General features: G+C 41.5%; 1 protein-coding gene across 2 annotated transcripts in view; it reads right to left on the bottom strand.

Moving 5' to 3' along the window:
- afg3l2 (AFG3-like AAA ATPase 2) overlaps positions 1 to 8,968 on the bottom strand; it is a 48,074-nt gene extending 39,106 nt beyond the window's left edge. For both annotated transcript variants that reach the window (XM_052023993.1, XM_052023994.1), the window contains exons 1-2: positions 8,752 to 8,968; positions 2,263 to 2,356 (exon numbers count right to left, since the gene is read on the bottom strand). In XM_052023993.1, the coding sequence (XP_051879953.1) occupies positions 2,263 to 2,356; positions 8,752 to 8,841 (184 nt within the window). In that variant the 5' untranslated portion in view covers positions 8,842 to 8,968. The remainder of the gene's footprint in view (positions 1 to 2,262; positions 2,357 to 8,751) is intronic.
- Positions 8,969 to 13,324: the final 4,356 nt, after the last annotated feature.

Below are 13,324 nucleotides of genomic sequence, written 5' to 3'. Positions count from 1 at the left end.
ATACATAAAAAAATCTTCCCTCCAAAATATAAACATACACTTTTTTTTAAATGGACTTCTGATGTTTTAATGTAAGTATTGAGAAGGCTTGAAGTAGGCAAGTACCTAGTGGATGTTGGACAAGATTTCAATTCAACATCCTTGACAAATCGAAGAATTTTATTAAGTCCTGATAATATTAAAGCTTCCAGCAAGACCACCACATCAGTTAATGCAACAAAGTTAACTTGTTCAAGGAGCCCATTTTTGGGGAAGATGAAGAGCAGATGGGTGAACAATCAAACATACCACTGCACGCCTTTAAACCAGGTATGATCATGGAGGAAACCAGGAGCACATTCATGCACATGCAGGAACAGGAGGACAAAGGATCAATGACAAAGACTTTTGCAGCCAGTTGTGGATGATACTTCAGATTTAAACACTGCAGTAACATACACTGCATTCACATCAGTGGTGAAGCCATGAACACTTACAGGCAGACAGTTGGGGAATACTCCAACACGTTCAAAGTTTTTATCAAGCACGGCAATTATCCTCCTCAGTTCACGTTTAATGTAAATGAGACAGGCTTCTTTGGAAGAGGAATGCTGTCACACACACTTCAACATATGCCTGGATTTAAAGCTATCAGAGACCACCTGGCACTCCTGCTGGGCAAGGGGGTAATGCCTCATGAGATCTTATGCTGAAACCCATGCTTGTCTATCAGAAAGTTCAACATCAATGAATGGGTTTTCTAAAGAGCATCTGCCTGTAATTTGGAAGGCAAACAAAGTGGACATGGGTAACAATCCCTTCTTCCAGCAGCGGTTTATTTCATATTTTTGACCAGCAGTGGAGAATTACTACAAGGGAAATAATCTTGAACTTAAAGCACCGTTAGTGGTTATGATGCCCCAGGCCACCCACAGACCAATGATAGCCTCTGAAATTGCTGTCCCGTGGAGATGGTGTACCTTCCACCAAACACAACATCCCTTACCCAGCCAATGGACTAGGACTTGATGCACAATTTCAAGGCTTATTACCATCGATGCAACTTCAAACATCTGGCTGAAACAACAGACGGTCAAAGTAAGCTGTCAATAAGGGAAACCTTGAGGTTGTACAACATCATGTGCTGTGATGTTCATCATGATAACATCGTGTGATGTTATCAAGCATCTTCTTGATCATAGAATCGCACCATTCTGTGATGTACAATTCTATGATCATGAAGACCATTTTTAACATCAATGCATCCTGGCCAGAGGTCACCAGCATTTCCAGGAACAGTTTGGCGCAGGTTATGGCTGGAGGAATGTGGCGACATTGTGGCGGTTGGGGAGGGAAGCAGGCGATCAATGACATCACTCAATCTGCTACCCAAGCAGGACTGGATGCAGTTGATACTGACAATGTGGCAGAGCTACTGCAGTCTCACAGGGACACCCTAATGAATGAGCAACTTCAAGAGTTAGAACAATACCAATTCAAATGTATGCTGACAATACTGAGACAGTAGAGACTCTGGTTGGAATAAACCAAATCACAACAATTTTGATGTAAGGTATCATAAAGACTGAGAGGGAATAGAGCTACTTTCTGGGAATGATTCAGACTGCAAACACAGCTCCTCAGTTGAGAGAATTGTGCTTGATGGTATGTCCTGCTACAGAGAAATACTCCACGAGGGGAAAAGGCAAGACAGTTAATCCTGGATCCCTTTAAGAAGTATCACAACCTGGCCACCTTGCCAGTGGAGTGAGCTACAGCCCAGCTCGTCACCCACACCCCCACCGTCTTCCACTACAGTTCCTACCACTGCTCTGGTGCATTTGGGACTTCATTTTCATCAGTTTACACTATATTTTGTACCAAATCTTACTACGTTCGTCTTAACAAGACTTAGTACAATGCACGGCCTTAAAGGTCCTTGGCCCAAAATGTCGACCATTTCTTTGCCTCCACAGATACTGCTTGACCCTCTGAGTTCTTCCAGCATTTTTTTTTGCTCCAGATTCCAGATTTGCAGTCCCTTGTGTGTCCAAATGAAAAATATATGTGGCTTACATTACTGTCAAAAAAATAGAGTCCAAGTGATTTGGTCAATTGCTAAAATAAAGGTTTAGTATTCAAGACAAAGTACTTAAATGCCTCATTTTAAAAAAATGTAGAATTCTCATTCTTGCTTTACAGACGGGACTAAATTGAAACACGTTTTGGATGTTTAAAGAAACAGACTAGTTATTTATGATATAGAATTTCAGGATACCTTACCTTTTGGAGGTCGTGAGCAGAGGCGTCTGTAGACACCAAGCACATTTGTCAGCAGACTGTTCCCAGCCACACAGTTAAATGCACAACCAGAAAACTGCAAGAAAATAAATTGCACCAATCCGTCAACCAGATATTGCAACAAGAATGTCACAAAACTATAGTATTATTTGCTTGCTTTTTTACAATTAAACCAGTGTAATGGTGGTACACACAATTAAGACACATGAAGCTACAATCTTAAAGATTAAACTTTTCACAAATCCTTCAGACTACAGGAATTTAGTCTGAAGGGAATTGTACCAGCCAAAGTTAACCTTAGTTGTATATTTGAATAATATGTACCATCAGTAGTCAATCTACAAAGAAATTCCAAATGATTCTGCAGTGCAGACTGAAGGCTAGGCCATTAGCTCTCCATATTCAGTGTGCATCAGCAGTTTGACTAAATGTACCTTTAAGGTAATATTACAGTTGGTGATAGTTTCTCAGGGCCCTGCTATTAGAATATCAAATTACAACCAAATAGGATCTTTATATCCAAATAGCTTTTCCAACATCCTACAAGTGCCAGAGTTCATATAAACCAACTGCCTGTAAGAGAAAACCTTTCCATAGCATGTTTTGGTGAACACCCAGCTGATGATTACAGCTACACACCATTTTACCTTTAATACATCAAAGTGTATCAGAGAATATCTTGTAAATCGCCCCTTCCCAAGAATAATCACCAGCTTTATTTACTCAGATCATTTGCGAAATTCCTCTATTTTTCAAAATATTTAATGGACTAGACTTTCAGCTTGTATCAAAAACAGAGAACTTAATTGAAAACTTCTGCAAACTATCACCCTTTCACTCCATTAGTAGCCATATCCTCAGCCAATAAGACTCATAGTTGTAACCACTGAAGATGACCAACACCCTATTTTATTCACTTGTTGTCAAGGGCAAAAAGACCAAACTCTCCATGACTTCCATCTCTATCTTTAACGCAAATTATTATGGATAGGTACTTGATGTTTGCCATGGACATGGTGGGCCGAAGAATCCATTTCTGTGCTGTCAACTCACTTCACACCCTCCACTCAAACTCTCAGATCTTCCTTAATCTACAGAGAATTCAAGAAACCAAATTGCCTCCCGTGCTTTCGATTCTGTAACTTCTCTGATCATATAAACTTCTTCCATCGTGACATAATTCTCAAGCCTGTTGTCTCACGTGTTCTTTCCATCTCAATTACAGACAAGACCAACTAATATCACTCAGTATCTACACTTAAATCCCTTTCACACACCAACTCTTTCTAGGTATTCCAATTTTAAAACAAAATCTCCCAAATTGCTTACAACTCCACTGTCATACTCCCATCTAACATTTGGCCCTCAATTTGTATCAGAACTCCTTCAACTAGCAATCTGCTTCAGTTCTCAGTAAACCCTTACTTTCACTCATGCTAGTTGTGCTGGATGTGTCCTCAGTCTTTGCTGCCTCAAGTCCTAGAGATACTGATTTTTTTTAAAAACCTATTTTGGCATTTGACCAAATGACATTAAACACCACCAGATCCTACATCCTGCTGAGCAACCATTCTGTAATACGAAAGATTTTTTTTCCTGATGACTTCTCCTTGCATGATTGAACCACTTGTTCAACCATCTCTACAGCATGCTTCACTTCTCCTTATCCACCAAGCTAAACTTCCCCCAAGAAACCATCCTGACCAACACACAATTAACATCTTTCACATTTTCTCTCTCATTGCCCCACATAAGCTCATCCCACACGATTTTTACTACCTCAACCTTCCTTTTATCAGGCCCAGCACTAGTTGACGGGTTCTCAAATAATACATCATCCTTTCAAATTCCTTCTCAAAACATTCAAGCTGTCCTTACAAATTCATCTGCTCCCTCTTTTTCCTCTTCCAAAAACACACATCACCTCCTAAATATCTAATCTTTGTACAGCTCCATGCTTGAAGCATGAAGGGCGAGTGAGTGGGTGACAAATGCTTGACAAATTGAGTTTAATGTGGGAAAGTGCAAGGTTGTGCACATTAGCAAGAGACAGATTGCAGATGAGTGGAGAATAGAGGGATCTAGTGTTCTTTTGCATGAATCACAAAACGTTAGCAGGTTGGTGCAGCAAGTGGCTAGGAAGGCAAATGGCATTTTGGCCTTTATTGCAAAAGGGCTGGTAATCAAAAATATGGAAGTATTGTTACAATTGTACTAGGGTACCAGTGAGGCCATACCTGGAGTACTGTGCACAGTTTTGTACCCTCTCAATTAAGAAAAGACATACTGGCATTAGACACAGACCAAGAGAAATTCACTGGGCTAATTCCTCGTATGAGAGGGTTGTCCTATCATGCGTGACTAAAGATGTTAGATCTATATTCTTTCGCGTTTAGAAGAATGAGGAATCTTAATGAAACACAAAAGATCCTGACACAGCAGATAGTGGGAGAATCCTAAACTAGGGAACACAAGGTAAAACTCTGCTAATTAGTTACTACTTGGAAATCCTGGTAGTTTAGCATCTGAATGATCAGGTGATGTTTCCTTCACTCCCTTTCGACTCACCGTGGCCCCTGTTCCGACACTCACTTCTGACTCACCAGGGGCCCAGTTCCCATGGTCTCTTTAGACTGACCAAGGCCGCTGTTTCCCAAGCTCCTTTTAAACCTACTGGGTTCATTGGGAAGTCTATTATAATATTGTGTAACATTAGAAAAAAAGGTGAATTAAAAAAATGTAAGGGTATTAATAGGAATAACATCCAATAGGCTAGAAAATCTGCTAATCCTACAAAATCCTGGGCGTGCCAGATTATCAAAGTTTTACTGTTGTTACAAGATTAGGGAGCAGTCATTTAAAACTGAGGTTCGTAGAAACTTCTTGCGGAGAACGGTGAATCTCTGGAACCCCCTACCACAGAGGATTGAGATAGCTAGATCATTTGAGACAGTTAAAGAGGAACTTGATAAATATTCAAAAGATCAGACAATTGTTAACTCTGGGGAACTGGCACAGAAAAGGAGAGGCAGCCTGAGGCAGATCAGCCAAACAAATTTGTGGGGTCGAATGACTAGTCCTGCTCCTATTTTCTTGTTCTACTTCAATCAGGCTTTCACAACAACACAGCACAGAAATAACTATGACCACATAATCGTGATCAGTGGATTATCTGCCTTCATTCTTTGTAACCTATCTGCAGCCTGTGATACAGTACACCTCACTAACTCCTCCAAAATCTTGCCCATCGATCAGCTGATTAGAACTGATCTCTCCAACATCAGCATCCTCTCCCAGGCCTAAATCCTCAGGACTCAGACGCTATGTACCCTGAGGTGGCACCACTGCACAGGCCATGCCATTCACAATCCTGACACCAGACTCCCAAAACAAAAATCATTCTGAACTTTTACAGGAAGAGATTATCAAGAAGGCAGAGGAAAAGACTCAAGGATGTTCTCAGAAAACCTTGAAAAACTGTAATACTCCTGTTAATCCCTGGCTCACAGCCACTCAGTAAAAAAGCATTCAAGATAGCACAGAGAACCTCAAGTCCAAGCATAGATGCACACAGAAACTCAGTGCAAGTGACAGGAAGAGTACATCACCTTCTAAATTACCCACACACCCTCCTTTCCACACATCTCCTACCCATGCCTGGTAAAAGTCTGCACATCCCACAGTGGCCTCATTGATCACCTCAGAGCTAGAGTGGAAGTCATCCTTGATCCCCAGAGACCACCCAAAGAACTACATAACTTCCTCGCATTTAGAGTCATGGAGTCATAGAGCATGGAAACAGGCCCTTCAGCCCAACTCGTCCATGCTGACTGTGTTGCCCAGCGAGCTAGTCCCATCTGCGCACAATTGGCCCATAGCGCTCTAAACCTCTCCTATCCATGTACTTATCTAGGTGGATTTTAAATGTTGCTAATGTGCCCTCCTCAACCATTTCTGGCAGCTCATTCCAAATACGTTCCACCATAAAGCTGCCCCTGAAGTTCCTTTTAAATCTCTTGCCTCTGATCTTAAACCTATGCCCTCTGGCTTTTAGCAAACCCTCCCTGAGAACAAGACTGTGCTTTCACCCATGCTCCTCATGATCTTACCTACCTCTATCGGGTCACCCCTCAATCTCCTATATTCCAGGGAATAAAGTGGTAAATCTTTTCTGCACTCTTTCTGGTTTAATAACATCTTTCCCATAACAGGGTGACCAAAACTGTTTACAATACTCCAAATGCAGCCTCACCAAAATCTTATCTAATTTCCCAACTCCTATACTCAGTGCCCTGACTGATGAAGGCCAACATGCCAAACGCCTTCTTCACCACCCTATCTACCTATGACGCCACTTTCAGCGAACTATGCACTTGCACCTCTAGATCCCTCTGTTCCATTACACTCCCCAGGGCCCTACTGTACAAGTCCTACCCTGGTTTGATCTCTCAAAATGCAATACCTCACATTTATCTGGATTGAAAGCCATTTGTCAATCCTCAGCCCACATACCCAGCTGATCAAGATCCCCCTGTAATTTTTTTTATAACCATCTACACTGTCTACAACACCTGCAAACTGTCATCTGCAAACTTACCATGACTTACATCCAAGTCATTTACATATATTACAAACAACAAAGGTCCCAGCACCGACCCCTGTGGCAGACCACTAGACACAGGCCTCAAGTCTGAGAAACAACCCTCGATCATTACCCTCTGCTTCCTACCACTGAGCTAATCATCAATCCAATCCACAATCTCCCCCTGGATCTCTTGCGATCTAACCTTCCAGACTAACCTGCCATGTGGAACCTTATCAAAGGTCTTGCTAAGGTCCATATAGACAACATCCACTACCCTACCCTCATCTACCCTCTTGGTTACCTCCTCGAAGAACTCAAAGAGATTAGTCAGAATGACTTCCCATGCACAAAGCCATGCTGACTGTCCCAAACCAGACCCTGTCTCTACAAATGTTGGTAGATCCTAGCCCTCACAATCCCCTCCAGCAACTTTCAGCACCAATGTCAGACTCCCCAGCCTTTAGTTTCCTGGCTTGTTTTTGCTACCTTTTTTCAAAAATGGTACCATATTAGCCACTCTCCAGTCCTCCGGAACCTCATCTGTAGCCAGAGGTGAAACAAAAATCTCTGCAAGGGCCTCTGTAATTCCTTCCAAAAGGTCCAAGAATATACTAGGTCGGGCCCTGGGGATTTATCCAGCTTAATGCCTCTAATACTGCTTCTCTGCTATGTGGTGCAAGACATCACTCATTTTCTCCATTTCCTTCGTTTTCTCCCTTTTGTATTCTTATAGAGTCATACAGTACAGAAACAAGCCCAACCCACCCACATCGACCAAGGTGCCTTCCTGAGCTAGGCCCATTTGCCTGCATTTGGCTCACATCCCACTAAACTTATCCACTCCCTCTGGAAGCTTGTCCCATATACCCATCACCCTCTGAAAAACATACCGCTCAGGTCCCCTTTAAATCTTTCCCCTCCCACCTTAAGCCTATGTTCTCCAGTTTTAGGCTCCCCTACCCTGGGAAAAAGACTGACAATTCATGTGCCTCATGATTTTATAAGCCTCCATAAGGTCATCTCTCAGACTCCTTCATTCCAGGGAAAACACTCCCAGTCTATCCTGTCTCTCCTCATAACTGGAGCGCTTGAGTTCCAGCAACCTCCTTGTGAATCTTTTTTGCACCCTCTCTAGCTTAATCACATCCTTATATTTATAACAGTTTTGTAAATATAAATTATAACAGAACTGTGTCTTGTTCAAATATTTATATAAATACAATTAGAAAAGAACTGTTCCTTGTTCTTTAAACTGCTATATTGGACTACCACTTTCAAGTTGGTGCTTGAGAACAGCTCCCTGCAATAAAAAAAATCAACTTTCATCAACATGTCCCACAATCTTTTTCAAGGTACTTGGTAACTGGTATATTTTTTTTTGAAAAAAGCATAGTTATCAGTTTGTCCTGAAATTTCAACAAGAGATATTTAACACCTGATCCCTATGTAAAAGGCCACCTTCACAACTTTTATCGACGTGTCCTCCTTCCTTCCGAAGAACTGACGACGAAGGTCAGAGCCCCTACTCATTGAAATACCATGACAACTGCAAATTAAACCACTTTATCCCGCGAAGATCAAGTAAAAATTCTTAGGGTGTAGTGTAGGTTCAGAGATTGGGTGCAGCAGGAGCCCAGTCGTAGGTGGAGGTGTCGGGTGGGGGTGTAGTGAGGCTGGGTTGTTACACAACACGCCAACGTCACTCACCAAGCGTGGAGGCCTGAACTCCACCGGGGTTCCGCCTACCTTCAGTCTAGCCCACCCTGAGGAGCGGCCCCGGCCTGAAGGGGCGGGGTAGGGTGGAGGGTACGGGGGGGGGGGGGGCGGTGGGGGTGAGCAGCGGGCCGGCTCAGGTAGGGACCCTGCCCCAAAAGCCCATCACTTACCGGTCTCCAGGCCGGCCTGCAGCGCCGGGGGCCCAGGCTTGCACACAACCCCCGACAACAGCGGGCCGCCAGGAGATAACGGTGCGCCATCACTCCCGAACCACGGCGGACGGGCGGTCAGTCACCGCGGCCGGCGGCAGGTTGAGCCGAGGACATGGCAGCGACGTCCTCACCCATTGCAGAGCGGGCCCGTCGTCAGGGGCCTGACGCGCCGGCGCCTGACGTCACACGCTGGCCCCACCCACGGTTGCGTCATCCTCCGGACACAGTGACGTCACTGACTCCAACAAAACTTTGGGCAAACTTCTGCCCAACTCCTCCGGCTGCTTGACCATGTTGCTTCTGCTCTGCCTGTGTCGCTGCTGCCTCCTGTGCCCGTCATTCTGTCTTTGCGTGTTTTTCACGCTTCTTTTCATCGTCATTTATTTGCTCGATTCCTATGAGTTCATAAACCTGCCACCTTATGACGAAGTGCCGTGACCCCCTTTATTCCCTTGCTTCACATATGTTGACTAACGTCGGGCTGGGACATTGGCAATGGGATTTGTCATCGCAAAAGGTGAGCCAAACTGCAGACCCATTTTTAAAACATGTAACTCAACTCCCCTAGAGTTGATTTAACTTCAGATATGTTTGGATTGTTTGAGCCAAATTAGGCTCAACTGAAATTAAACCTATTTGTTCTATAAAGTTTACGCGTATAGCTTGAACAGGGTACAATACTCTCAATTAATATTGTGTATTGCAGGATATCAACACGTACGTTGAAAGTACTCTTCTGTTTTAGATCTGGAGACTGTAGGTGCTGGTATCTGGAGCAACACACGAGATGCTGGAGGAACTCAGCGGGTCAGAAAGCATCTATGGAGGAAAATGGACAGTCGACGGTTCTGGTTGAGACCCTTCGTCCAAATGAAGGGTCTCAACCAGAACCGTCGACTGTCCATTTCCCTCCATGGATGCCACCTGACCCGCTGAGTTCCTCCAGCATCTCATGCGTTGCTCTGTTTTAGATCTGTCTTCCATTTAGATTAAAATTTCAGGTAAAATGTTCTTATCAAAACTACTGCAGGAGGATTTGAAACAGCTTTATAACAAATGATTGACGTTTATATGAAATAACCGCAAGTGCTCTGATCAAGACCGACATTTCAAAAATGATAGATTACGGTCAAATACAGACCATTAGCTTTGTGTTCTATAGAAGTCTGAGTACTAACATATCAGTTATTTGAATTTCTCAAGATTTTGTTTTTCATCCAAGTGTTAATCATTGCACATTTAAAGAAATAGTCTTGACATCCCTGTATCTGTGTTTCCAAATACCATTCCTTTTGTTGAATGGTGCTTAGGATTCCATTTTATTTGAGCCACTAAGTAACTTGTTGGACTTAAAGTGGAAGGTTTAGCTAATATAATGAGGATTTATGAGGAAAAAGAAAGTCACCTTGAGTTAGTGAAAAACAAAAACATAGATGCAGATCGGGCACAATATTAAAAGATAGAAAGACAGGAGTTAGAGTAAAGGTAAGCATCCCAAAATTGGATTGAGGATAAGACCTTCACCTCGGAGCTGGGGATAGAGGTGGGATTTCAATGTTAATACAGTATTCTATTTTAAGATTAGATTTCTATGGCATTCTTAGGCATTAGATTAAGACACAATCCATATCAAAAAATGTAATAAATAGCAATGTAAGGAAAATTATTCCTGTTGTGCATGACGTGACAAAAATAGCGATGATATAGTGCAGTTTTCTTGCAGGTGGTTCAGAACGATCTGTATGAAAGAAATGATAATACATTATTTTAGCTCTCACGAGATGGGCTGAAGTAAAGTTAATGCAGAGTCAAAGTAGGAAACATTATTAAATGTATCTCCGACTGCTTCCCAACAAAAAAGACTTGCATTTATATCAAGTCATTTCCCAATCATGGGCAGTTCCAAGCCATTTTACATATAATGGTGTCCTTCAGAATTGTATCACTGTCAGAGGAAGCATGGCAGCCAATTTGTCCACAGAAAGTCCTCACACATAGAAATGGGATAACTACTGAATGTTTTTTAAATTTATTTTAGAAGATTAATAATCAGAGTAATGGGAATAACACTCTGTACTTCTGTAAAAGAGTGCCATAAGATCGTTTATGTCAACTTGGTGGGATGGATCGAGCATTCTTTTAATATCTCTTTCAGTTCTGTACTTGGCAGTCAACCTAGCTTATTTTGTTGGAATGGGACTTGAATCCACAACCTTCTGACTCTGAGGTAAGAGTTCTTCCAAAAGAACTATGGTTGACACTGATCAGGCCTATCCAATACCAGCCCAATGCTACAGTAACATCTGAAAAAGGACAATGAAAGATCAGATCAGCAGGACACCATTCATCTAATGAATCAACTCTTATCATTGCATCCACCCTGCAGTCATGCAATCCCCAAAAAAGAACAAAATGAAACCTGTTATCAACATACTAAATAAAGACAGGATGTGCTGGAAATACTCAACAGGTTAGGCAGCATCTATGAAGAGAAAAAACAGAGTTAACATCTCAGGTCAAGTGTCTGATGTTGGAAATGGAAAAAGTTGGATATAAAAAGATATAGAGCAAAGTGGGAGGGGAGGGGAGACACAAGTGAAACTCTGAGGTGGGATGGAATGCAGGAGAGATTAAATAATCAAAAGGATGATGGTATAAGGCCAAAAGGGTGGTAGTGGAATAAAATATTGACCCAGAGAAGGTGTAAGTGGAAACACTAGAATCAATATCTGAAATAGTTAAGCTCAGAAGGTTGAAATCTGCCTAGTCATTTGAATGGTGTATAAGGTCAGGGGGTCATACTATAAATGGGATGGAGAATTAAAGGGAATAAAAACCTCAACTATGAAAATTAACCTCAGTGAGATCACAATGTTGGTAACACTTTCCCACCTAACCTGTGACTCCTTGCACTTGCAGGAACAAATCCAGCTCCTGTTCCAACGCATACAGTGAATTCATACCTACTGTCAACTTATTCCAGAGGTTCATGATTTTCAATGAAAAGTAATTCCATCCATTTGATTGTTGATGTAACATACTAATTTATACAAAAAATTGGAACTCTAAGTTGCAGAAATAATTACTAGGAATTAAGAAAGTTTGGAAAATAATAACCAGAGCAATGTTGGGTTCAATATATGAATAATAACACAAAGTTCAGACCAAGATAAAATGATTTGACTTAGATTACCTGGTTGGAAATGTTAGCAAATATATCAATGGATTCACTGTGGAAATATTTGAAATACAGAATGAAAATAAATCCTTCATGGATGAATAAGAATAATTGCTTAAAAACAATTCTTGGCTCTTATTTGGAAAAAAAAATGCTGAAGTCGCACAAAACATACCTAACTGTTTTACCAGGTAGATAGTAGAAAGGAAAGCCATAGTTACAAGTTGAAACAAGGACAGAAAGGATAACATATACCTTCCATTTTTTTAAATAAACAATAGGGATTGTAAAACGTGATTGGGGTAGAAGTAGACGAGTTTTTTGGTGTAAACTATACATGTCAGTAAAATGATATAACATGATCTCTGCACTTTGAAACTAAGCAAACTCTATCTCGAAAAGATAAAGAAATGAGCTGATGATAATGCGGCATTCAATGATTGGCTGAGCACCATATTTGTTACTATGTCAGAATATTTTCCAATGGATTCTGGGAATCGATGTATCTAATTGTGTGAATGTTAGCAATGGGAGAATAACTGTGCCTTACTCTAAAAGGACATATTAGTAAACGCATGAACGACTGCTCTCCGCGTTGTCTTATTGAAACCCTCAACCACTTCTGCCACTCCACCATCTGCTAGTGTTTTAATATAAAATCAGGAGATAGCTAAGGGTCATTTATTTTTTTTCTTACTGGTAACCTTTTGGTTTTTTTACATCTAAAGTGTAAAGCTCCAAGAATTTTAGCAGAGCCTCCAACCAATCTCACTACACTTGCTATCCGGATCTGCTCATTGATACTGATATTGATGCGTATTGCTCCATGACGTAAAACCAACCCTCGCCCCTCCCACCTTGCACAGTTGATTCATCATAAACCCCAGTCCCCAACTCAACAAAGTCATTTTGACTCAAGCCCAAACCCTGACATGGACTTTCTTGCTACTTTGCTTTTCCGTATTTGCAGATATTTTTATTTTTGTTTTATTGTGCTATTTTTCATTATTTTAATGGCTCTTCTTTACATTTATGACTTAGAATCCTACTTGCCTAACTACCAAGTATTTTAGTGGCCATTGTCAATGCTTGGTTGTCACCTGTCAATCATTGTGCGTGATCAGACTGACCAAAGCTGTCAACTTCACGCCGAAATATTATGGAATGAGATGTCAGGTGAGGCAGATTACAAACGCTTCTAAATTGGAGTAAATATAGTTTAGCCATTTTTGGATAATTGCAAAATACTTTATAAATGAATTGACTTTCGCTCTTGGTTTGTGCGATTCACTGGGAATGGCAAATCTGAATTGTTCTCACACAGTACCGAGGGTGCGGAGGATTATCCCGACT

This window comes from Pristis pectinata, chromosome 9, assembly GCF_009764475.1.
Source record: "Pristis pectinata isolate sPriPec2 chromosome 9, sPriPec2.1.pri, whole genome shotgun sequence".
Lineage (NCBI taxonomy): Eukaryota > Metazoa > Chordata > Chondrichthyes > Rhinopristiformes > Pristidae > Pristis > Pristis pectinata.
Note: the sequence above shows the minus strand (reverse complement) of the source record. Positions and strands in the feature narration are given on the sequence as shown.